We start from the raw sequence: 26,641 nt of genomic DNA on the forward strand, positions 1-26,641 counted from the left end.
GTTTTCCCCATAGCATCGTCCTTGTACGCCGTTTTTAACATTTCAAGAGTTTCTGTTCCACTTTTCCCGAGCAAAAAGCAGAATTTCACCGCCGCACGCTGTTCACGAAAATCAGCCATTGCAAAAACGACGATCACACAAAAGTTGTCACTATAAACTCTGCCAAAACTAGTCTTTACCTTCTGAAGCAACGGTAGTCGGCTTATCGACTCAGGAATGTTAGCTCTATGCGCTCATAGCGGCAAAACGCGGTACTACAAAAGCTTCGCCCACAAAAAAATTAGTTCGGTTTCTTTTGGGCACCCCATCGTATATTTACATTTTACATGATACATGAACGTATACAAAATATATAGAAGCCTCTGTCAGTCCAGACTCAGTACAGCATATCATTCCCTATCTTTAGTAGCTTCCACCTATGAACTCCAGTGGCCATTTTGAGTCACGAGATTTAAGCTATTTTTTGTAACAGTTCTTCTACTGTTGCATCACGTGGCTACCGCTCGGACCGCGTAGAGAACACCATTCCTCTTGCTGTTTACGGTCATTACCCAGCAACGGTCGTTGTTTACAGTCATTACTCTGCAACGGGCCTGCATGCTACATTATTTTAATGTCCCGAAAAGGCATTATAAAAAACGGCACGCAATAACGACACAGCTGATGCTAGAACGCAGTAGGATTCCCCCATTCAGTGGCTGCTGCAAGGTCATAGTAATTAGCGAGAGGACAGAGTTCCAAATGCAGACGGAACCTCGTTCAGAAGGTGCGACAGAATGCGTACCTACCCACGCAGGCAGCCTTACACGTCCTACGATTATATTCGTCCTAGAGATAAAGGTGTAAAACTGGAATGTGCTTGAGGAAGTTAGTCCTGTTGCTTTTCTGTGATTCCCAGACAAAATAAAAGAAGACGAGCGCGTATTAGTAATCATACGCATGGCTAGACGTGATTCACAAGTGACGGCAACACAGTGAGTTTTTCACAGGACTCGCCTGTGTATAAGCAACGCCGACAATTTCGTTTTGAATTGAAAACCTGTCAAGACATGTATCGAACCATGACTCATTCTGATCTGGAGAAATCAGTTCCTCTGTTGCTTGTTTATGTTTCTGAATATCACCATTAACAGCATAAGCCAGAAAATAAGGCGACCCCAATTTTTGAGAAGAGAAAATTATGAAAAATTTCTTTCTGACAAAATTGAATACGTACAAGGAAAAGTCAGTAAATAGGTCACAAATGGAAGTAAAGTGGCTGTAACGGACGTAATATGTTATATATATGTATCACTAGGTAGCAAAACTGTCCAGTTTCATGACAGTCTACGTAGTAGACGCGCATGCGCATGTCCAGATGCTGGTTTCAGTAGTCAAAATGGCGACCGTGCTTAAGGGTCTGCTATCGAAGAGCAGTGTTGTTGTGCGTTTTTTTTTGTGGGCAAAAGGACTAATTGCAAAGGGTTTTCATAAATAAATGTTTCCTGTTCACGGTGGGACGTGTTTGTGGCGTAAAGCGTTTCACAGCTGGTTCGAGAAACGTTTTGGCGATGACGAAGAAGTTAAACGGAGGCGAGGAAGTGGCTGAGACAACAGTTACAGACTTATATGTAGCGAGTTTAAAAGCGACAGGACAAGTGTATAAATGTTGATGGAGGAAATGTCGAGAACTTTTCCTCAGCTCCGAATATCGCATGTTTTTATCTTTTATCTCCCTCGTACATATCCCCACTGTCATAACTTTGCCAAGTAACTCCGAGAGGTTTATGAAGGAAAATATTCGCAAACTTCTATCTTTAGAGGAGTGTACACACCTTCCTCTCTGCTCTCCCCGCAGTATTGCAACTGCGTGAAGTAACTGTCATTTGTTCCTGGCGTACTTACGTGTATTTTTTTCTGTGGCGCTACTGCCCAAATTTGGGCCTAGGCCTACCTCCATGAAACTCTCCGTTTCACTTCGGTTTACTAGATCTTACACACTCGGTAGGACTCCTTGGGCGAGTGACCAGATCGTCGCAAGGCCTCTACCTGTAGACAAACACAGAAAAACGCACACAAACATCCATACCCTGAGTGGGATTCGAACCCACGATCCCGGCTTCCGAGCGAGCGAAGACAGTGCATGCCTTAGACCGCTCGGCTACCGTGACCGGCTACTTACGTGTATACAACGAGGAAATTTGTTACTCACGCGAGACACCGCTGTGTAGTCAAAGAAATGTGCTTTCCTGAACTGCGCATGTGCCTCAGATTGAGAAAACAATCAATGCTCAGGGATGTGACGCAGTGTAGTCACCGACGTTTCGGAGAAAAACAGTGCCTATATCAGGGTCGATAATATCCTAAGCGAACCAGAAAAAAAAACAAGTTGCAAGCACCGTTCCATGTAGGATTTGAGGTTCTCACACCGGTGGTTATGAAAATTTCGATTGTCTGGGATATCACGTCGTATAGTCCGTTAAAAGTCAACCGACGTTTGGGAGTAATATGTCACCTCCGTCCTCAGGGTCGAAGAAACCATCATTAAAGCAGATTTTCAACGGATTACACTGCGTAATATCCCAGAAGTCCTGAAGATGGACTGTGACGCTCGTATCATCGGCATATATTGAAACTGCCGCACTGTTGTCATTCTCTGTATATGGTCACGTGTAGACATTTGGTTTGCTCGTACCTTGTAAGACGGGTTTCTTGACTGGATTATTTAATACCTTGTGCATTCACAATTTGAGACTACAGGTAATTACAGCGCTATCGCTGATCTACACACATTACTGTTCAATGTTACACACGCACTAGGGTTCTCAGTCTTCACTAGTCGTATCCTGGCAACGGATTTACAACAGTCTCACTGTCACTTCAAATCACACATGAAGTCTTCTTTTCACAGCCTAATTCCTTTCTAGTTATTACTCTGCAATTGCCAATTCCGAAGACTCAAATCAATTCAATTCCTCTGCTCCCAAGCTCGTATCCTGGCAGGATGGCGTCTCGAAACTCGACTCAACTCTTCTCAAAGTCAAAGTCACATTGCGACTGACGGCCAGTCAGTCAGTAAGTCTTGGTGTCGAGCACCCTCCTGGGGCTCACGACCAGATATTTAGTACTGTTTGATAGTTACGGTCTTGTTCTTCTGGGCCGCCCTCTCTGACGAGAGGACGGGTCTGTCTTCTGTACATGCTGCTGGAAATTGTCAGGGCAGTCTTTCTCGGGTCCGAGTCCCTTGGAACTCGCGACCATATTTTACTGTCTCAGATTCGAGACTTTCCTTTTCGTCGCCTCCTACGACTCGTAGGGCCACGGTGGAGGTATTCGACCACGCCCCCACACGGGTGTCAATTCTTCTCAACTGAACTCTTCTTTATAAACACTTTGCACGGACAACGCAGAAAACATCCTTTCTATTGTTGGGAAGACGAGGTTACAATGCCGCTGCATAGGAACGGATGTTACCCAATTGTTGCTTGCGAACTGGTTGCCGCGGAAATGTGTTTACCGGGTCATTTGCTAGCAATGAACGTCTATTCTGACTTCGCTATTCCGGATTTGGGGCCTCATGTCACAATAGGGTAGGTCGATTATATAAATGTTAAACATCTTATATCCTAACAGAGTGTCCAGGGGAACTACGGGGTGAACAGGACGTCTGCCGGACTTTTTGTAAGGGATCTGTTGTGGAGGTAGTTCGTGTTATACGTATTGTAACGTGTTGGGTATGTCACGCTACAAATAACTTCACGTGGGTCTCGGATTTAGCGAAGTTTTGAAATGAGTCAGTTATGTAGCCGGGATAGCCCAGTCGGTAAGTGATGGGTCTCGACGGACGGAGCTCGATTCCCGGCAGGGCCAAGAGATTTTTCTCTTCTCCATAGCATCCATACTGGTTCTGGGACCTACCGAGCCTCCTATATAATCGGTACCGGTGGTAAAGCGGCCGGGGAGTGAAGCTGATCATTAGTTATCTGGTACCGAGGTTAAGAACAGTGGAGCTATAGCTCCACTCTCTCATTCGTCTTCATGGCGTGGTGCTTAAGTAAGCACAAGGGCAACTTTGACATTTTTGTAAGCCCCCAGTTTTTCATAAGTTCACGTACAAAAACAGGGCGGATAGTACTTAATTAGTGGTATTTAATCCGATGGCAATGAGTTATGCGAGTCGCAACAGCGCAAATGTTGTTGAGTGGGATATCTTAGAGCCGCTTTTGTCTTCTGTGATGGAGTGTAATCTCATTAATGTAAATGTAATTCTTGTAACATTATTTTCAAGGAGGTTAGCTTGGGAATCTAACAAAAATCTTTCCGAGTGATTTATTTTCTTACCGAAACCAGTCTGTCTCTGTCCAGTATTTCCAGAATTGTGAGCCAGCTTGCGAGCCAGCATTCCTGGGCGCACGCGCATGTGGTCCCCACGGTGACGTAACATAGCACAGACTGACGCAGAATGACATCGAATGTGGTGGATTTGTTTCGTGAAATTTTACAACGCAACGTATTATTATTATTATTATTATTATTATTATTATTATTATTATTATTATTATCATTATTGTCTTCTTGTTTCGAGTGTTTCCTTCTTTAATGCATATTAGGGTTTGGTTTAGTTCCTTCATTTTCTTATTCTGCAGTTGTTTATTATAGATTATTGTAGATTTTCCTGCAACAACAAACACCAGTTGCACAATATTGATCCATATTGGGACAGCTAACTCTAATAACTTGTGTTATATATCATAGAAAATGCCTGATGATGACCTAAATCATAGGTCGAAACATGTAGCAACAAATCCATGCTTATTTTAAATAAGTAAGACACACATCAAACCGAAGTGAACGGAGAAGTTCATGGAGGTAGTCCTAGGCCCACTGGGGCTGTAGTGCCAAGGGGGGAAAAAAAAAGACACATCAACCCTTGTTTTTTCCTTCACCTTAAGACATTCCGCTTTATTGTTGTGTTAACGGCCATAAGAAACTGTACACAAAACAGGACGCAACCCGTAAAGTTTATTTAGTTAGCGAGCAGGGATAGCTCAGTCGGCATAGCGACGGGCTACGAGCTGGACCGGCTATGGGGCCCACCCAGCCTCTTGTCCAGTGGGTACCGGGGGTAAAGCGGAGAGTGTATGAAGCTGACCACTCACTTCCATATAATGACGAATTCACGAAATGTGGAGCTATACCTCCACTCCTCATACGTCTCCTGGCATGGTGCTTAATTAATTAAGCATAAGGACAACTTGTCAAGTCTTTTGTTACTATTTCCCTTATAACAAGGAAAAAGAAAGAAACAAATAACCGCCTACGTTCCTTCGATAGGACACGGACCGCATAGAAAGCGACGCTTCCAGGAGTCCTAATGTTACGTGTGTATTCGTTCCACTGGGAAGGGGTTTGCAAACTGTCGCCTAGCAACGATAGGGGGATACACGTACAGACGGACAGCAAGGTGATATCATAAGCCTACCTTCCTTGTTTTGAACGAACCATTGCCTAGCAACCGTCAGCCGTTGGCCGACAAGGGGGGATACACATACAGACACACAGACAGCTAGGTGATTTCATTAGTTTTATTGCTAGTGGGGTGGGACTAAGTCCCTTGTACTGCGGCCACTTCTGGCCTATTGTACCAGCTCCAGATGATAGGTGAGAGTGATTGTGGAGAAATTTGTGGAATGAAGATTGGCAGGGGAAGCCGAAGTACTCGGAGAAAACCTGCCCCAGCGCCACTTTGTCCACCACAAATCCCACTTGACAAAACCCCGGGATCGAACCCGGGCCGCCGCGGTGGGAAGCGAGCGACTAACCGCTTGAGCTATGGCGCGCGGCCATTTCATAAGTTTACTTTTATTTTTAGCCTACTTTTCTTACTTTAAAATGTAAATAGGTTTATGGGATCACCATGCTGTCTGTCTATCCCCGCCATATCAACTCTTGCATGTATGAATAAGTCTTCGTGAAACGTGGCATATATATATATATATCATATCACCTGAGTTCATCGTGCAACGATAGAAGAACTGCTGGATGAGTCGTCCTCAGTGTGGTCCTTGTCGTGTCAAAGGAAAGCAGGCGGTTAGTTCTTCCCAGAACTTCTTGCTTCAAAATGGAGAAAGCAGGCTAATAAAAAGGACGATTAATTGAAGTAAGAGAAAGAAAAGAAGATGGAGAGAATGAAAAACAATGAAGGAATGACAGCAGAAGGAAGCAGGAAAGCTGGATGTGCCGGGCGGATGGGTGGTCTGCATGGAAAGAAAAAGAGAAAGAAAATAGAAAGGTTGGGGGGGGTCATTCTTCAGATGAGTGAGAGAGCACGTGAGACTGCCAATTATATTGAGGTCAGTCTGTTGTGACGTCATAGAAAAACTGGTCACATATTCGACGTCATTCACCTCGCCTGCTGTTTCGTCTCAAATGAGGGTATTCCCAGGAAAAGAGCTGTTTATACTTGTACGAAATTTTGACGTCATTGAATAATCACCGTTCCCAATTTAACTTCTAAATTATAGTGATTTTCATTTCCTGTACGCAGGTGATTGAAGCACCGCTGGCGGTCAGGAATGCAGCTACCTTCAACAGTTGCGCAAACCGCTGCATTTGTTGGCGTCAATATTTTTGTCTATTCCACAGAGTCCAGAGGCCGACGCAGCCTCCTATCCAACGGGTAAAAAGATAAAAAAAGGTAAAATTGTCCCTGTGCTTAACTAATTAAGCACTACGTCATGAAGGCGTCCGGGATAGCGCAATCAGTATAGCGACTGGCTACGGGCTGGACGACCGAGGGGTCAGAGATCGAGTCCCAGCAGGGACATGAATTCTCTCTTCTACGTTTCGTCCAGACCGGTTTTGGGGCCCACCCGGCCACCTATCCAGTGGGTACCGGGGGCTCTTTCCTCGGAAGTAAAGCGGCTGGGAATGAAGCTGACCACTCACCTCCATCTAGTGCCGAGGACAAAAATGATGGAGCTATACCTCCACTCGCCCATATGTCTTCATGGCATAGTAGTGCTTTACTAATTAAGCACAGGGACAGCTTGTTTCTGGAGCTCAGAGTTATTCTTAGACCTCGGCAATGCGTCATATTGTTAAAAGTAGTAAGGGCGACATGGCGTAAGTTTGTTAAGGATATTATGCAGCACGGAAACATGGACGCCGATAGGGGAACCAATCACGGCAGCTGCCGCTCTCCTTGATTTGGGGTGGAGGACATTTTTAAAATTGAAGAAAATAAGGAATTGGAGCAACTCTTAATAGCAAAGGACCTTAAACACAGTTTGTGGCGCCATCTGTGTTTCGGTGTAGACCGCTTCAACTTCAGGTGACGCGTGCAGAATGATGGTGAAGCCAATGTATGCAGATCTCCCTAGATCTTAATGCAGAAGCAACAAATAATATTCTCTGCTTTCCTTGTTGCATAACGCTGCGTGCCTCTGTAGGCGGCAACTGCAGCAAACCGATACAAGATTACCTTGTAGGCCGAAAGGTAATTGAGCNAGTGGGGGGGGGGGGTGAAATCAGTGCTGCACAATTTGCGAAACGTACGTCTAAATGTGGAATATTTCGTAAAATGGCCCATCGTGTCTGTGTAAATATAAATCGATTATAAAGTTTGAGGCCTAAGGTCTTCTTAAACAGGGAGATGGATCGAGTTATATGCAGGTACGAGAAAGTAATATTTACTATTCACATTAGCCAAAGGAAGCAGAAATAGAGTCAGAGCACATTCACACCAAAACGATCAAATTTAAGAATAAACGGCATTGATGTGGTGATTCTGAAGAGTAATCTCACACAGTCTGATGGATGTTTACCAACGTTTCTACTTGGTGCTTGATTTTTTGTTCCCTACTTCCCTTATTTTAAGACCGCCTCTGTGGTCTAGTGGTCAGAGTTTCTGGCTACACATCCAGGGGTCTCGGATTCGATTTCCGGCGCTACCAGATCTTCTGTGAAGTAGTGGATCTGGAACGGGGTCCACTCAGCCTCGTGAGGATAACTCAGGAGCTATTTCAAGGAAATAGCGGCTCCGGTCTAGAAAATCGAGATTAACGGCCGTGGGGATCCGTTGCGCTGACCACGTGACACCCTCTATCCACTAAAGTTGGCACTAACTTCGCCAACAAGCGGCGGTCGCTCTGTCGGTATAGTTCTCTTACTGACTACACGCCACAGAGGTTGTTTTTTGTTTTTGTTCCTTATTTTAAAGAAATAAAGGATTATGAGATCATACTGTTCTCTGTTCCGCCCCTTTACGCTGCTAGGCAACGGTTACACACATATTCTTGACCTCGGCACTAGATGGAGGTGACTGGTCAGCTTCATGCCACGCACAGCAATCCGCCGATAGATACTTATGCTCGTGTTTTCATACTCTGTCTCTTCTACTTACTGATAAAAATGTTTCGTATCCACTGAACAATTTTGTCAGTTGTGACCCGTCACTTCATTACGTAGTTCGTCTGTAAAACGTCACCAGACGAGAGTTGAATGAGAAATAACATAAACAGAGACAAATATAGAGGAAATAGGGTTAGTCCTGTAGGCTGTTAGTCGAAGATCCAGAGAGAAAAGAAAGTGAGAGGGGTAGTGACATTAGATTGAGGGGAGGGGGGCAGAAATGTATTTTTTTTTTTTTTTTTTTTGGCTTTGAAGGTTCCCTGGCAGTGCCCGCTCATCTTTCTGGTAGACGTAATTTTGAGGGAGGGTAAAGTTTTAACTAATTCCATTGAGCTGAGCCTTTCTTGAGAAGCCACCAGTCGCTCAGCTACTCAAGAATTTTCCAGCATTTTATGGAACCCGAAGGTTCATTACCGTCTTCACAGGTACCCTCCATTGGTCCCTATCCTGAGCTAGATCAATCCAGTCCATACATATTCAAGTTAGCTCACTGAGATCAATTTTAATAATATCCTGACGCCTATGTCTAAGCCTTCTGGCTTTCCCTCGAAAACCCTGTATGCATTCCTCTTCTCCCCTATGTTCGCTACATGCCCTGCCCATTTCATGCTCTTTGTCTTGATCATTATAATTATATTTAGCGAACAGTGCAAGTTATGAAGTTCCTCATCATGTGATGTTCTCAAATATGAGTATACACCAGCAGGACATAAAATTCTTATCATTAATGCCTGGTGTCACTTGATAAATGTCGTATTATAGTTTTCAGTATTAGCTCAGTAAGCCAAAAAAAAAAACGCTTCTTTTACGTAATTTTTGTGCGTGAGCGTTATTTTTCTGGTTATGAAATTAATGGAAACTTGATCTGCATGTCCCTTACATTACTCTGATGGCAGTACCTTCCTTGCAAGCTGTTTTTTCTTATTGCTAGTGCAGTGAGACTAAGTCCCTTGTACTGCGGCCACTTCTGGCCTATTGTAGCAGCCCCAGATGATAGGCGAGGGTGATTGTGGAGCAATTGGTGGAATGAAGATTGGCAGGCGAAACAGAAGTACTCGGAGAAAACCTGCCCCAGCGCCACTATGTCCACCACAAATCCCTCTTGACCAGACCCGGGATCGAACCAGGGCCGCCGCGGTGGGAAGCCAGCGACTAACCGCTTGAGCTATGGTGCAGCCATTGCAGTCTGTTAGTTTAAACTGTAATGTACATAGGCTGTTACTTCGTCGATCATGCTTTGTCCGAATGCCTACAAGCCGACTCTTCCGGCGCAGCAACCGAGCGATTTCAGGCACACGTTCGGTTAGTAGCAAGGGTTCGAATGCTGAAGCTACGCAAGTCCACGCAATCGCGCGCAACCTCTAGTGAGGGGAGCCACCGGTCATCAGAAGGCCTCTCAACCATTGCAATCGGCAGCACCACAGTACAAGTACTCACGGGAACCCCGATTATTAATCTCGCGAACTGAGAAAGTTGCATAATATACACTACAGTGCAGAAACTAAGTTAACACGACAGTAACAAATCAAAATTTGATTCAGGACGAAATTATGAGGAGACCGAATTCGGGTAATGCTTGCTACCATTCAGTTCAGAACATATTGTCTTCTCGTCTGCTGTCTAAAAACGTAAAAACTAAAATATACAAATTTATATTTTGCCCATGGTTCTGTTTGGTTCTCAGACATTAAGGGAGGAACACCGGCTGAGGGTGTTTGAGAACAGAGGGATATTTGAATCAAAGAGAGATGAAGTGATTGGAAAAGTTGGAGAAGACTGCATAATGAGGAGCTTCGTAACTTGTACATTTCACCAAGTATGATTAGAATGATCCTGTCAAAGATGACGAGATTGGCAGGGCATGTAGCACGTATGGAAGCGAAGAGAAATACTTATAGGATTTCGGTAGGAAAACCATAAGGAAAGAGACCACTAGGAAGACCTAAACGTAGGTGAGACGATAATATTAAACTGGATCTTAGAGAGACACGATGGGGTGGTGTGGACTGGATTATTATGGCTCAGGATATGGACCAGGGATAGGTAAAAATACCTTATAATTGATTTTAGAGTGAATGTAGCCAAATAAATTAATGTTTTCCTGCCTCGTGGAGCGCTTTAAAAGGAAATTAGTCATTCTTGTCCACATGGAATTCCTAAGTTCAATAGAAAGCATTTTTTGTATAGTGCATCGTTGTACTCCATAGTATATTTAAAAAGTTAACAGAAGGTAAATTACAACACAAGATATATCCACACCAGCTCCGGGGTCCACCCAGCCTCCGATCCAATGAATACCGGGGGCCCTTGTCCCCGGATAAAGCGACAAGAGGGTGAAGCTGGGCATCTAATGCCAAGGTCAAGATTGGTGTGGCTATACTTCCACTCCCCCAATAGGTCTTACAAGCACAGTGCTTAATTCATTATTCCAGGCTGTACCTACGTATTTTCAGATTCAATTTTCATCTTCAGCGGTATCTGCACAATAAATAAATCAATAAAATTTAGCTCGGCATTATATCATAATGGTGTACATAAGTTATCGTAAAGCTAGTTCCATAAATGAGATGATAACATGTTGTAATGTAAATGTTTTACGTATTAAATCCTTGTTATGCCACTCAACAGTCTTCATATGCCAGTTTCATGCAGAAATTTATGGCGATGAGTTAAACAGGAAGTTCTGGATTGAACTAGTAGCCTATTTTCCTTGGATATGACGCAGACCACACAGAAAATGACGCGTCCAACAATTCTAAGTTGGCGCGGAAACGTCTTTAGCGAGTGGTAACCGAGCAACGATGGGGGGGATATACAGACAGACCCACAGACACGACGTCATAGAAAATGACGCGTCCGACAATTCTTCTATTGTTGCTTGTATTCGCTGCCGCGGGAAAATGTCTACCGACCCGTTACCTAGCAACAAGAAGAAGGGTACAGAACCATTGCCTAGTAACGATAAGAGAGATATACATACAGACATACAGACTGATGACAGGGATTTATGGAGTACTCCGTTGATATGTACCAAGGTGTCATGACATATATGCCAAGTTTCATTAAAATTGGTTCAGGCATTCGAAAGTTGATGAGGGAGGATACACAGACATCGTGGTGATCATATGTCTACTTTCATTTTTTTTTCAGAATAATGAAATGTGCTAAAAATTGGCGGAGTTACGAAGCGTTTGCCTCGTTGTCAATGACAGGGCCAATGTATCCCTTAGAAAACATAAATATACAAAAATATAAATGTATATAAAAATGTTTCGAAAATTTAAAGTTTTAAAAACGTTAAAATATAAAGAGAAAAATGGGCGATGGAACTTAATGAGGAGATCCCTTACCTGTAAGGCAAAGGCTGCGCCATAGCTCAAGCGGTTAGTTGCTGGCTTCCCACCGCGGCGGCCCGGGTTCGATCCCGGGTTTGGTCAAGTGGGACTTGTGGTGGAGAAAGTGGCGCTGGAGTACTTCGGTTTCCCTTGCCAATCTTCATTCCACCAAATTCTCCATCATCATAAACACCCGGGGCAGGATACAATAGGCCGATCAGTGGCCGCCGTGCCGAATGGACCCAGTTGGACTCCACCCCCCACTAAGCGAATTAAAAAAAAAATTACCTGTAAGGTAAAAGGTAAAGTTGTCTCTGTGATTAAGTAATTAAGCACTACGCCATGAAGACGCATGCGGGAGCGGATGTATAAATCCACGTATTCTTGGTCTCGGCACTAGTTTGAGGTGAGTGATCCGGTTCACCCCCCGCTCGCTTTACCCCCTCGGAAAGGAGCGCCAGGCACCTACTGGATAGGAGGATGGGTGGGCCCCAGAACCGGTCAAGACGACGTGAATGGGACAAAAATCTTGTCCCTATCGGGACTAGAACAAGCCAGTCGCTATACCGACTGCTCTATTGTGGCTCATCCCTTACCTGTCGAGTATGAAAACCACATTCAACATAACAATATCCATTTCCTAAGGCAAGACGTGGTTTCAGAGATGTTGCAGAGAGACGCTGCTAATACTCAAGCTCTCCGCCTACACACTGTTCTCCCCGGGGGCGTTTTTAAACCGGGAAGCAACAGCAGGAAACCGTGCTCGTGAAGGATTCCTCGTTACTCCTTCCACTCCAAGCCAAGCTCGTTACTTAACCAGCGTGATGCATGATTCACAGAGCGATGTGGCCTATTAGACAAATGCGATTCTATAGCATTGTGAACCAAACGCTGAGGGCCCATTTTAAGAGCTGGAATGTTCAGGTTCGCCGATTTATGACGGATGAAGTCACAAATCCAAACAAAAATAGGTTAAAGCTATCCATCTAACAGGCCGTGGAGGCCCATAGGATTACGAGACGTCGAGACTCCCACATTTTCTAGACAGTCGGCTCACAGATGGCGGTGAGGTTGTCAGCATCCGCTCAGGCAGCCCTTTATTCCTCAGAAAGATTCCTCGTACTCATTTCTGTTAGAGGCTGAGTCGAACCTAGGACCTAGTGCGGCTGGAAGGATTAGGTCAGTTGAAAAATCTAGTGACATAGGGAATCGAACCCGCGATCTTCCGGTTTGTAGCATAGAGCCTCAAGCGAATAAAATCCGTTTGATCGTTCATTCTGATGAAGGACGCACATTCACTCAACCGAAGTTACGTACATAGAGACAAGCGACATAATAAACTAGAAGTTCTGAGAAGAACTGAGTCTGAGTCTTATGTTACGACTGACGGTCAGTCGGCCACTCTCTGGAATAAAGAACCCATCTGGGGCTTACGACCAGATTTTTACTACTGTCAGACAGTTACGGGTTTGTTGATGTGGGGCGATTTCTCTCACGAGAGGGCGCATCTGTCGTTTAAAATTGTTGCTGGCCCTCGCCAGGACAGTCATTCTCGCGTCCGAGTCCCGCGGAACTCGTCACCATGTTTTACTGTCTAGGATTCGAAATGTCCTTGTTCGTCGCCTCCTACGACTCGCGGGGCTATGGTGGAGGTGTTCGACCCTGCCTCCACACGGGGCACTCAGAAAAACCAAAGTCAAAGTCACATTGCGACTGACGGTCAGTCAGTCAATAAGTCTTGGTGTCGAGCCCCATATTATTACCGTTTTACAGTTACAGTCTTGTTTCTGTGGGGCGCCCTCTCTGACGAGAGGACGGGTCTGTCTTTTGTATATGCTGCTGGCTCTTGCCAGCGCAGTCTTTCTAGGGTTCGAGTCCCTTTGGGACTCGCGACCATATTCTACTGTCTCAGATTTGAGACTTCTCTTTTCGTCGCCTTCTACGACTCGCAGGGTCACGGTGGAGGTATTCGACCCCGCCTCCACACGGGGTATCTCCACTCGATCTACTATGCATTTATATGCATCTATACATTCACTCCCCCATACGTCTTCAAGGCGTAGTGCTTGATTAATTAAGCGCAGGGACAGCTTTCTGCCTTTTAACGTGACGGCGAACATGTTTCATGTTTAAATAATTTGTTATATTTCGATAAAGGCTTCATTGTTTGTGAGCACATGAAGGGACAAAGGACAGTGAGTCTACTTAACCGATTCATACAATAATATTTCGAAAATTAGCAATCAGTGGAATTCATAGAATCTGCAACATGCCATCGACGTAATCCTTGAATTGGAGAAGAAATTAACACTTAAGTATGGCTCTTTAATAAACCGTCACACTATACGCTTATGCCCCTTGAAACGGCGAAGTTCGTTTAGCGAAACAAAGTTATGCGACAATATTTCAAACGAATCGTGTCTTGGGGTGTGGACCCGGCAGATGGCAGCGGAAGATGACGCTTAGACGGCGATGGCCAGGAGCCAGTGGCAGCTGATTCACTCCTCAGCGGTGTGAAATCGAGTGGGCGGTAGTTTGCTGGAAGAACAGGAATGAAATGACTGGAGAAGTAGGGGAGAAACTAACTCGAAACTGTGACGTCAAATACGATTATAAAAGTCTGCAAATCCTGATATGCAGAACAGTGTTCATTCAACAGCAAGAGCGGAGGAAAACAAGCGTCATCCAATCATGGCAAAGGTTGATTACAGCGTGCTATATCTCGCAGCGCTAGTCGCAGCGGTGCTGAGCTGTTCATGGTGCGAGGCACGTCCGTTGTCGGGACACAGTAAGAAGAAACTGGTAGAAAGGCACGTGAACCGAGTTTATTCTTTCGCATGCAGAGAACCACAGCTGAGGCTGGTCCGCCTAAAAGATCTAGGTGTAACCGTTAGACCTGAAATGTCTTACTATCCTCAAGCGACGGTGCTGCGGAGGTGCGACTGTGCTACTGGATTCTGTCCAAATCCAGAGCATTCGTGCGCGGCAAACGAGACTGCAGCAGTGGAACTTGTCTTCAGCGTAAGGAATCAAGTGGGCAGGGGGCATGAAAGCTACATGTCTGTCATCGCCACGGATCACGTCAGCTGTTCCTGTCAACCTATTACTAATCAAATCAAGTGAAAGAACGACGCCATTGACCTCTGTGGGAGATCTGAGGTACCTGCATTTAACAGCAAAGACGTGGAAGCGTTGTGTATTGTGCGGGATGCCAAGACTGTGATATTGTTGTGGTCATATATTTAAATCGTTGGGTCTGAAAGTGTTTCTTTTCGATGTTAAAACTTTATTTAACAATTATGTGGCCAACTGAAACTGTCATTGCTCAAAGAACCCTACTGTAGTGACAAAATCTTGCGACACAGCGCGTGCTCCGCGGAACATTACTGCGCCAACTCCACTGCAGCCTGTCTCGTATAATGGAAGTATTACAAACCAAAGCTTAATTTTTAAGTAGTTTACTGATAATAGCTTCTGAACTTCGTTCTCACTCTGGCCCGTAACAGTCTGCAATGAATGTTTCTGTTTTGTTGTGTAGAACTACATATACTTTCTTAACAATTTCCAGAGGCCAAATGCGTGTGTTAAGTTAAACTTTAAATAATGTTTAAACTCAGAAATGTTTTTGTTTGAGGTTAAGATGAGACATTGTATCTATTATATAAGTTAAATGACGACTTATGAACAGAAGGAAGCCTACTGCATATTTTATGTTACTTGTGATTGAGATAATGATATTCAAGGTTCATTTCTTTATGTTAATCATTTTACACTCTGGCACTTGTTGCCAAGTCAAAAACATGTATTTACTTCTTAGAAACGATTTATCTTCGTGGTTCCGGCTTATGGACATTTGATCTCCATTTAGAAAAAAATAAAAGAAATAAACTTTTGACCCTTTTGGCAGCTGTCGACTGCAAGAGGCTTCCTTTGTGTCAAATCTCCTGCGCAAAGTGGGCTACAGGGAAGTAATTGTGGAGTATGCGCGGAAGTATGTGTGTGTGCGTGCGTGTAATTTCTGTGTGATGGAGCTTTAGTTCCATATTAGAATTGACTAGTTCTTCACAACGAATCCCGTAACACAACACAATATTTAAAGCTCTTAATATTAAGAAGGTCACGGAAACTGAAGAAAAAAAGAAACCAATGCCCCAATTATGAAGCTGTAATTACTTCTATTGTAAATTATTTATGATGTAGTAATCGATATTTAATACTTAACAGTCGTCAAGGATGACATGTTTGATATAATTCTGTGATATTAGAATAATTACTCACTATGGTATTCATTTCATCCAGTATTTATTTATCATTGATCAAACATAAAATATTACACTTAAATCATTTTTATGTAATAACTATGGTAACATTATTTTTTACTGTTTATTAAATAAAATATTGTAAATTTAGACACCGATATATTCCGTGAAATGTTCCTGAATTTTCTCTTAATTGTGTTCTTAGCACTCTGAGAGTAACCGCAGCTCCCTCAATATCCTTTATCATTCAAACAAGTTGTCTTAAAACCCACATTAATAGGACGACATAAAACCACAACCGCTTGTTACGTAACTGTATAAAGTACATATGTGTATAAGCCATTTTTCTTGAGCAACAGATTCAAAAGCAAAGATAAGACATGAAATAGATTAGTAACGGGAAGGCCAACAAGATTTCTCAGATGATTTTAATCAACATCGACACAAGCACAAATGACTGATATAAGTTCAAGCTTCTGTGGAATATTTGAACCGTTTTCGAAATACAAGACTGTACGAGCTGGTACGTATTTAAACACGATCTCTGTATTATGAAAAATTTAAATATTTACGTCCAGTGTGACTCGTAGTATATGTGAGGTACTTTTTATGTAAATTTACTTTTATAATTTCGGCTGTATTATAGCACCATTTTTGGACGGCTGTTGGAGAAATCTTCACGACCCTTGTGGACAGTAGAACACATTTCATGAAATGCTTCTCGGCGTGATGAAACTATCAGTCTAGCCAATGCTCCAAACAAACAAACAAACAAAAATATATATAAATAAATCGGAAAATTATCAGATTTGAATTCCGAATGTTGGCGCTCTCTTCTTATCTATATGTTCTAAGTAGTTGATACAGTATTGTAACACAACTATTTTAGTTGGGAGGCAGCTCCAAGTTCCGTCCTTCTACGATGTGTCGGGTATGTGTGGTACCAACGTTTGGTGAGAAGAATGCGTGATGGAATGTTAGTTTAGGCAACAATAGATATTTCTCTCAGAGTAATGTCTTACGAAGTCCTCCCTTTTCTTTGCTGCGTTGTGGTTGCTCAGCTCACCGACGCAACAATTGATCCAATCATAATGCCTAGCTGAATTGGCAGTAAATCCGGAACAGGGAGACTGCTCTAATTGTAGCTGCCTGAAGCGCAACTTTACTTGGTGAACACTTATTTGCTTGTTTGCCATTCTAAATTATTGTCTGTTCATTACGTAAATACAAGTTGTGGCCCGAATCGTTACCTGACATCTATACGTTCATTTGGTTCACGCGTTCTATACTTCTATGTATTCGACAATTGCTTTGAATGACTGACGACAGTTCTCCTCTGTTAACTTTAATCGACCATTTGATCTCGCACCCAACGAGATTCTGCTGACCTTAACCTTCAAAGAATTCATATAACAGTTTTATTATAATATCCCATCTCGGCCAAATTAAAACTGTTTTATAATTGATTAATGACACGAAATGAGTGGACACAAGAACCTCGTATATTTCAGTCAATGCGGAACTCCAGTTTCCGCCTTTAAATAACAGATATACGTATTCTCCACGTCCACATACGCGACACCTTACGTATCACGTTGTCCCGTGAAAACATTTGCATCTTCTACCAGTAGCAACAGAGTACTCCAAAATAAGCATAGTGCTGAACTAATTAAGCAAAGGGACAACCTTACCTTTTTACCTTACAACATGTCTTAAGAACCTTCATGCATCCTGAGGACAAAACGAACAGATGTGTGGATGCGATTAATTTAAACAAATTAGTAAATGTAAAATGAAATTACGTATGTAAAATGTGAATTGAACAGGCACAAGTATAAATGTAAATATATGAATCAATAATTTTGCTTTCATTAAGACCGGGCTGTTGGTATAGACCTGAAGTTCCATCTAAATCATCAGGACATGAACAGGAATAAGCAAGCGCAAGTCTACACAGCATTTCTACCGTAGTTATGGAAAACTTAACCTACAAGAAATATTGAGATACACGTATCATATTCTGGTATAGTAATTTCCTTACCAGATACACCTGCCCTTCTATTTGCGAACATATTTCGTTCCATTAAAACTGTTCGTAATGTGACACACAATTCGTAAATCGAAAACGAAACTTCTATGCCCTTTACATGTAAAGGTCTCCGAACCTACGAACTTGAGATACTCGTTGTAGCGAAAATTAAGTTTGTCGAGAGAAAAATAAAGAAAATAAAGAAAAACGCTTAGTGTACTGTAGATGGTTTCGGACATTTGTTGGCAACCATGGAATTGAAGAGTTTGATCGGGCTTTCTTCACTGACGAAGCGTGGGTTCACTTTTTTTTATTGCTAGTGGGGTGGGACTTAAGTCCCTTGTACTGCGGCCACTTCTGGCCTATTTTACTAGTCCCAGATGATAGGTGAGGGTGATTGGGGAGCAACTGGTGGAATGAAGATTGGCAAGGGAAACCGAAATACTCGGAGAAAACCTGCCCCAGCGCCACTTTGTCCACCACAAATCTCACTTGACCAGACCCGGGATCGAACCCGGGCCGCCGCGGTGGGAAGCCAGCAACTAACCGCTTAAGCTATGGCGCGGCCTTTGTGGTTTCACCTTTGTGGCTACGTGAACGGTCAAAACAATAGGATTTGGTCATCTGAAAATCCACATGTTACACGAAACGCCCTTGCACTATCAGAAAATTGGAGTGTGGTGTGCTGTATAACGTCGTCGAATAGTGGGCCCAGTTTTCTTCGAAACAACAGTGAACAGTCCAGTGTACCAAGACATCATTGCACACTTTTATTGCGCTTCTTGAAGCTGATGAACGTGAGTGTTGGTTGCAGCAACACGGTGCCACATGTCACACATCTAATGAAACCATGCAGTTCTTGCGCGATTTTTTTGGTGACCGTCTCATTTCGAAAGGATTTTGGCCCCCGCGTTCGCCCGGTTTGTCACCCGCAGATTTTTTCTTTTGGGGGTACCTCAAAGGAATTGTCTATAAAAACAATCCGAATACACTGGACGACCTCAAGAGGAACGTTACGACGGCGATTAACAGCATCAGTTTACACGTGCTCCACAAAGTGGCCTCAAACATGGTAAAAATAGCTCGTACATGCATTGCTGAACAGGGAAGCCATTTCGAGCATATGTTGTAAAGACATGATTTGATTTTGCACTTCTAAGATGTTAGGTTATAAACATTAATAATAAGTGCTCTATGTCCTGTAGTTTGTGCATTAAACCAGCAAAATATAATTGCTTAGTGTGATGTGAGCGACTTCTCGATCTCCCTGTAGTTCCGTCTCAGTTAACATGGAAGCCAACACACTCAGACACAAAAAAACAAGGGGCTTCTAATAATTGGTGAGGCCAGAATTTTTCTTAAGATTGGGTGACGCATACTGTTTCAGAGTACAGACTCACTCACTTCGTCATGAGGGACATGTTGCTGAGGCGATTGTAAGGTCATGGACTGGCAATCCACGCTGGAGAGACTTCGTGTAGCAAAATGTCGTAATGAGAATTGCTTTTTCCCATAGGCGCAATGTTTAAACTGGAATTATTTATAAAACACATCTTAACCCGTTACACATCTTAAAGCAAAAGTTGTCCTTGAGCTTAACTAATTAAGCACTACGCCATGAAGACGTATGGGGGAGTGGATGGATAGATCCACGTATTCTTGACCTCGGTACTAATTGGAGCTGAGTGGTCAGATTTACGCCTCCGCAGTTTTACCCTGGAGGAAGAAACCCGGGTACCCATGGGACATGAGACTGGGTGGGTCCCAGAACTGGTGTGGATGCTGTGGAGAAGAGAGAAATCTTGCTCCTACAGGGGCTCGAACTGTGACCCCTCAGCTGTCCAGCCCGTAGCTAGTCGCTATACCGGCTGAACTATTGCGGCTCCTCGTTACACCTCTAATATATAAAAAGTAGCGATATTAGTAACGAAAATTTTGCTTCTACAGGTTTGAACCACCACTGCCCATCGGCAGAAGGCACGACGCACACTGTTCAGTACTCAAAATGGCGACCGTGCTTGATGGTGTGCTATCGAAGAGCAGTGTTCTGTTGTGTTTTTTGTGGACAAAAGGACTCAATGCAAAGGGTTTTCATAAATAAATGTTTTCTGTTTACGGTGGGAAGTGTTTGTCGCGTAAAGCGGTTCACAAGTGGGTCGAGAAACGCGGAAAACCTTTCGCCGATGACTATGGTGAAACGGAAGTTCGCAAATGGCTGAGAAAACAGTCAAAAGACTTCTGTGCTGCGGGTTTCGACGCACTGGTAAAGCAATGGGGCAAGTGTACCAGTGTGGGTGGAGGATATGTCGGGAAATAAATTATTTTTCTCATATAGTATAGCTCCATGCATACTTAATCTGGACACTATAAGGAATCATGTTGTCAGCTTCAGATCCCAGCTGCTTTGCCCTTGGAGGAAAGGAATGGTACCCACTGGGTAGGACCACAGTACTCATCTGGACACTGTGAAGAAAAAATACCTTGCCCTAGTCCGTCACCTAGTCACTATACCTACTGAGCTATCCCTGCTCCTCTGTAGATCTAGAAGTTTTACTAGATTTGGCCGCGCCACAGCTCAAGCGGTTAGTCGCTGGCTTCCCACCGCGGCGGCCCGGGTTCCATCCCGGGGTCTGGTCAAGTGGGATTTGTGGTGGACAAAGTGGCGCTGGGGCGGGTTTTCTCCGAGTACTTCGGTTTCCCCTGCCAATCTTCATTCCACCAAATTCTCCATCATCATAATTACCCAGGGAAGGCTACAATAGGCCAATTAGTGGCCGCCGTGTCGAGTGGATCCAGTTTGACTCCACCTTCCACTAAGCGAATTAAAAAGAAATTTACTAGATTTACATGTATTTTCAGTGTTACTCAGGACATGCCAAAGAATCCTATGTGACGTTATCATGTTTGATAGTGAAAGATGGATAACTGTACCCCAATCTCCGTCATGGATAACTACCACTCTGGGCTGTCCACAACTTCCTATTTAACATGGGCTTCTATTAACAGTTTCTCCTCACAGCCTATCTGCAGGCCACTGGCTCCATTCTGAGCTTAAGAAGGCAACACATTGTAGTGAAGAGGGACGCACTCAACGACATGAAGCCGCAACTCTCATAAACTTTTTTTTGTGGGTTATTTTACAGCATTGTCAGTAGCTATACAACAGATTACAGATTACTGATGAATTGAAAGGATTAGAAAGGAGGCAGCATGAACTAACTGAAGTACTATCCTGGCATTTCCCAGAGGGAATGAGGACTGAGGAAAGATGACGTCTTGTCTGAGGTCCCCCTGAATGTGAATAAGGAGCGTTGCTGCTATGTCAACCCATTCGATCATAAAATTTCATAAGCACAAACAAGATAACATTCAGAAGCAATGATAAAATGTATTAGGACCTAATTATGAGTGAAAGAAGGGCATCTTGTGGAAACCATCTTCCTAAATAAAACTGAAAGTGGCATCTTCAGGGAAATAGAAGCCCACAACGCGAATTCCATATACTCTCTCTCTCTCTCACCACTGAGCAAGTACATATTACAATAACACATACGGAGCCAGGATAGCTCAGTCAGTATATCAATGGGCTATGGGCTGGATGGCCACAGTTTGATTCTTGGAAGGTGCAAGAGATTTCTCTCTAATCTACAGCATCCAGACCACCTCGTGGCCTCCCACAGCCTCCTATCCAGTTGGTATCAGGGGCTGTCTCCCCAGGGGTAAAGCAACTGGGGCGTAAAGCTGACCACTCCCCTCCATCTAGGGCCGAGGTCAAGAATGATGGAGCTATACCTCCACTCCCCCACGTCCTTATGAGGTAGTGCTTAATTAATTATGTAGAGGGACAATTCTACCTTTTTTGTAACTGATAATATTATCACGTGTTGGGTATGTCACGCGACAAATAACTTCACGTGGGTCTCGGATTTAGCGAATCTTTATTGGACACTCGCACGCTTACACTCCTTACAAGTATTATCGCTTGCAGTATCACTTGACTTCTGGCCCAGTACTCTAATGCGACGTCTCAATTATCCTTGGCCATGGTTGGATCTCAGCTGTCTCTGGCGGCGGCTATCCCAAGATTGTCTCGTTCTCAATACTCAATACTCTAATATCCCAATGCTCTGTACGTCCAAGTCCAAGCGGACCGGATACTGGATACCATTCCTCAAGGTTCCATTACCGCTCTTCAGACAGTCCGTTGTTATGGGAACGCTCTTTATAGATTACACCGGTAACGCGTTTCGTCTCATCCGTTGCTACTCAACGACAATTCGTTGCTACGATTTGTCGCTGCGGGAACTCCACAGTTTCCACGTATTCGTTGCCGTGGAAGTGTCCGTTCCGTTTGTAGCGGTTGTCGCGGTGATGGACGTAAGGTAACGCGTCACAATATAGACATGTTTCGAACAAATTCTGAGGTTCATAAGTCAACTGCTCACGTAAAGATGGTTTACAAAACATAACTCAGTTCTAACAAGATAATAATATAAACTATAAAAAACAGCAACAATAAATACGAGAGAAGATAATAAGATAAAGATCATGTTGGAACATAAGCAGAATAAATGACAACAGATTTCTATGGAACAGTAAAAGCTGTGGAAAGGAAGAACTCCCAATTCCCAGCGGGGACAAGAAATTTTGCTCTTCTGCATAAAGTACACACCAGGTCCAGGGCCCACACAGCCACATATACTATATTGGTTACCGGGCGCTGTGTCACTTGCGCAAAGTGGCCAGGGTATGAAGCTGACCATTCACCTCTATTCAGTGCTGAGGTTGACAATGGTGGAGCTATAACCCCACTCCCCATACATCATCATGGAATTGTGCTTAATTAATTATGTCCAGGGATAGCTTTAGTTTTTATGGAAAGGAACATTTTTAAGAAGCATAAATCAGATGATGATGATGATGATGACACAGTAAATGCTTGAATGAACATGTTTTAGAAACAAACAAAAACTGGCAATGCTCCAGAAGACAACACAAATCCAGAACTGCATAAATACGTAGATTCCAAAAGAACTCAACAGAGTGAAGTCCTTATTGAGAAGCCCACAGTCGCTCAGCCACTCAAGAAATTCTCAGCATTTTAATACAGTACAAAAATATTCTGAACAATTTACACTTGAAGCCCCAAATGGTTATAGAAAAAATCAATTAAGTAGAGATTCAGTATTGTGCTACACTGCTTCCCTCTTGTTTCAGGCACAGAACGTAAAGACTGGTTACCAGTACAGGGTGCACATAAAGTCCGTGAACACTTTAAATTATTTGTTGCACAAGAACTGCAAATTATACAGACATCATATACGTGTCATTTTGAAAACTCTGAAAGTTTGTTTTTACCTGATAAACTTTCAATGTGGGAACCATGAGTGACTCGGCAGACGTCCAAACGGTAATCGAATTCTTGCCATACCCTTCCCAACATGGCTTCGTCGGCTGTGGCAGTCGCTTCCTGGATTCTCTCCTTGAGCTCTGCTACATCACGTGGAAAAGGCAGTACATACACCAGATCTTTAATGTATCACCATAGAAAAAAAAATCACACGGAGTGATATGTGGCGATCGTGGAGGCCATTTCACGAAACATGTCCCCTTCTGCAGCACGTCCGAGCCATCGCTGGGGCAGCTCCGTGTTCATGTATTCACGAACTTCATCATGAAAATGGGGTGGAACCCCATACTGCTAGAAGACGAACGTATCAGAATCTGATTGAATTCGATGCACTGATTTCTTCGAACTCCTCGTGAATGTCTCTCTTACATGCTCCACATCTTCACTCACACCGGGACGTCCACTCTTCTTTTTTGGGCACAAGCAACCTGTAGCCACGAATTTCTTGTGCAAGTGGTAAACTGTCTTCCTGGTTGGTGGGTTCTTACCATTTCTTATTGCTAGTGGGGTGGGACTAAGTCCCTTGTACTGCGGCCACTTCTGGCCTATTGTACCAGCCCCAGATGATAGGTGAGGGTGATTGTGGAGCAACTGGTGGAGTGAAGATTGGCAGGGGAAACCGAAATACTCGGAGAAAACCTGCCCCAGCGTCACTTTGTCCACCACAAATCCCACTTGACCGGACCCGGGATCGAACCCGGGCCGCCACGGTGGGAAGCCAGCGACTAACCGCTTGAGCTATGGCGCGGCCTGGGCTCTTACCATACTTGGTCCTAAAGTTTCGTTGCACATGGGTAGCACATTTGTTTTTGTCGAATCCTAACACACAGAAGGCCCCCTCACCACCCGAAGTCGCCATGTTTGCAACTAACGCTGACTATCGGCAAATGACGGAATTACGCGCATTGGCGGAACATACAAACTTTCACAGTTTCTCTTCAAAATGACATTTATATGTCTGTATAATTTGTAGTTCTTGTGCAATAAATAATTTAAAGTGTTCCCGGATTTTATGTACACCCTGTATAATGCAGCACAACTAAACCACAGGTGGAAAAAGTCTATAACACAATTACTTCACTTCAAAAGTACACATACAAAATAACAGAAGGTCCCAATAACAAGTATTACAGTAAAATAAGATGGGAAACCAAATGGCCACATGCAATGTCTAACTTGCAGATGGGCAAAAATCCAAACAAATGGGGGAATTCAATATAAACCCACCCTAACAGACAACACGGTGATCAGCTGTCTGGCGGAAAGGACGAACAATGCCAAAAATATTTTAAAGTATGAAACCAAACTAGAAATGTTCTGTTCTCCATAGTTTCAACGTGGGCAACATGGAAGAAGAAAGAACAAGGGGTGCATGAACATTGCATCCTGACATAACTGAAAATACCAGACACAAGCTGTTCAAGAACTGCATCCTCTACTTATGCAAAATAAAAATATTTTGAACAATTTATATCTGAAACCCAAAAGATTTCAGAATACATCATTCGTGCATGGACTTGGCGATCTGTTCTACACTACTGACTGATACAAGAGAACATAATTTAGACATAATTTAATACACTAAGACCCACATTTTTATGTACCGAGAGCTAAAAGACATACCAAATGGATTACTTGATCAATAATAAATATCTGTACAAAGACTCAAAAAAAGCAGGCCTGTACAGGCACACCCTGTTTTATTGTGCTTCGCAGATATTGCTTTTTTTTTTACCAATTGAAGGTCTGTGGTAATTTCGACGTTCAAGTCTTATTATTTAAGAAATACATTTCATAAGGTTACAGCTGCCATACATAATGTTTCCTCTGATGGATGTGGGAAAAGCAAATTGACTACTTTCTGGAAAGTATTCACCATTCTTGATGCCATTAAGAACATTCATGATTCATGGGAGGGGGTCAAAATATCAACATTAACAGGAGTTTGGAAGAAGTTGATTCCAACCCCCAAAAATGACTGTGAGGGGTTCAAGACTTCAGTGGAGGAAGTAACTGCAGATGTGGTGGAAACAGCAACAGGACTAGAACTAGAAGTGAAGCCTGAAGATGTGACTGAATTGCTGCAATCTCATGATAAAACTTTAGTGGATAAGGAGTTCCTTCTTATCGATGAGCAAAGAGAGCGGTTTCTTGAGATGGAATCTACTCCTAGTGATGACGCTGTGAACACTGTTGAATGACAATAATGGATGTAGAACATTACATAAACTCAGTTGATAAAGCAGTGGCAGTGTTTGAGATGACTGGCTCTAATTCTGAAAGACGTTATATTGTGGGTAAAATGCCATCAAACAGCATCACATTCTGTAGAGAAATCTTTTGTGAAAGGAAGAGTCAGTCAATTCAGCAAACTTCTCTGTTGTCTTATTTTAAGAAATTTCCAGCCACCCCAACCTTCAGCAACTACCAACCTGATCAGTCAGCAGCCATCAATATTCAGGCAAGATAACGATCAGCAAAAAGATAACGACTCACTGAAGATGATGAGTAGTATTTTTAATTAAGGTATGTAAAAGGCAAAGTTGCCCCTGTGCTTAACTAATTACGCACTATGCCATGAAGGTGTATGGGGGAGTGGATGTATAGATCCACACTTTCTTGTCCTCGGCACTAGCTGGAGGTGAGTAGACAGCTTCACGCTCCGGCCGCTTTACTTTCAGGGAAAGCTTTTGGTACCCAATAGATAGGAGGTTGGGTGGACCCCAGAGCTGGTCTGGACAACATGGAGAACAAAAAATTCTTGACCCCTCAGTCCAACCAACAGCCAGTCGCTATACCAACTATGCTATCCTGGCTTCAATTAAGGTATTTCTTTTTAAACATAATGCTATTGTACACTTAATTGACTACACTATAGTGTAAACACAACTTTTATATGAACTGGAAAACCAAAAAATTTGTGACTCACTTTACTGCGATATTCACTTTATTGCAGTGCTCTGGAACCAAACCTGCAATACCTCCGAGGTATGCCTATATATAAAAGTTAAAACTGATCAAACTAAAAGCTAGAAAAATGGCTTGGCAACTATTTTTTAGGCCAGGGTTTGTCTGAAACTCTGAACGGCTAAGATAGAATACCATTTCATATGTCTAATATGCTGACTTAATCCTATTTGATCCCATACTTTGCAAACTGAAACTGAAGACAGAACTGATGGGCACATGCTCAACACATACACGTTTAATTTTTTTT

General features: G+C 43.2%; 1 protein-coding gene across 1 annotated transcript in view; it reads right to left on the bottom strand.

Moving 5' to 3' along the window:
• Positions 1 to 23,980, bottom strand: part of LOC117282713 — a 35,745-nt gene extending 11,765 nt beyond the window's left edge. The window contains exon 1 of the mRNA XM_033753450.1: positions 23,373 to 23,980. Coding sequence (XP_033609341.1) covers positions 23,373 to 23,457 — 85 coding nt within the window. The 5' untranslated portion in view covers positions 23,458 to 23,980. The remainder of the gene's footprint in view (positions 1 to 23,372) is intronic.
• Positions 23,981 to 26,641: the final 2,661 nt, after the last annotated feature.

Source organism: Cryptotermes secundus, unplaced genomic scaffold (genome assembly GCF_002891405.2).
Source record: "Cryptotermes secundus unplaced genomic scaffold, Csec_1.0 scaffold2244, whole genome shotgun sequence".
Classification (NCBI taxonomy): domain Eukaryota; kingdom Metazoa; phylum Arthropoda; class Insecta; order Blattodea; family Kalotermitidae; genus Cryptotermes; species Cryptotermes secundus.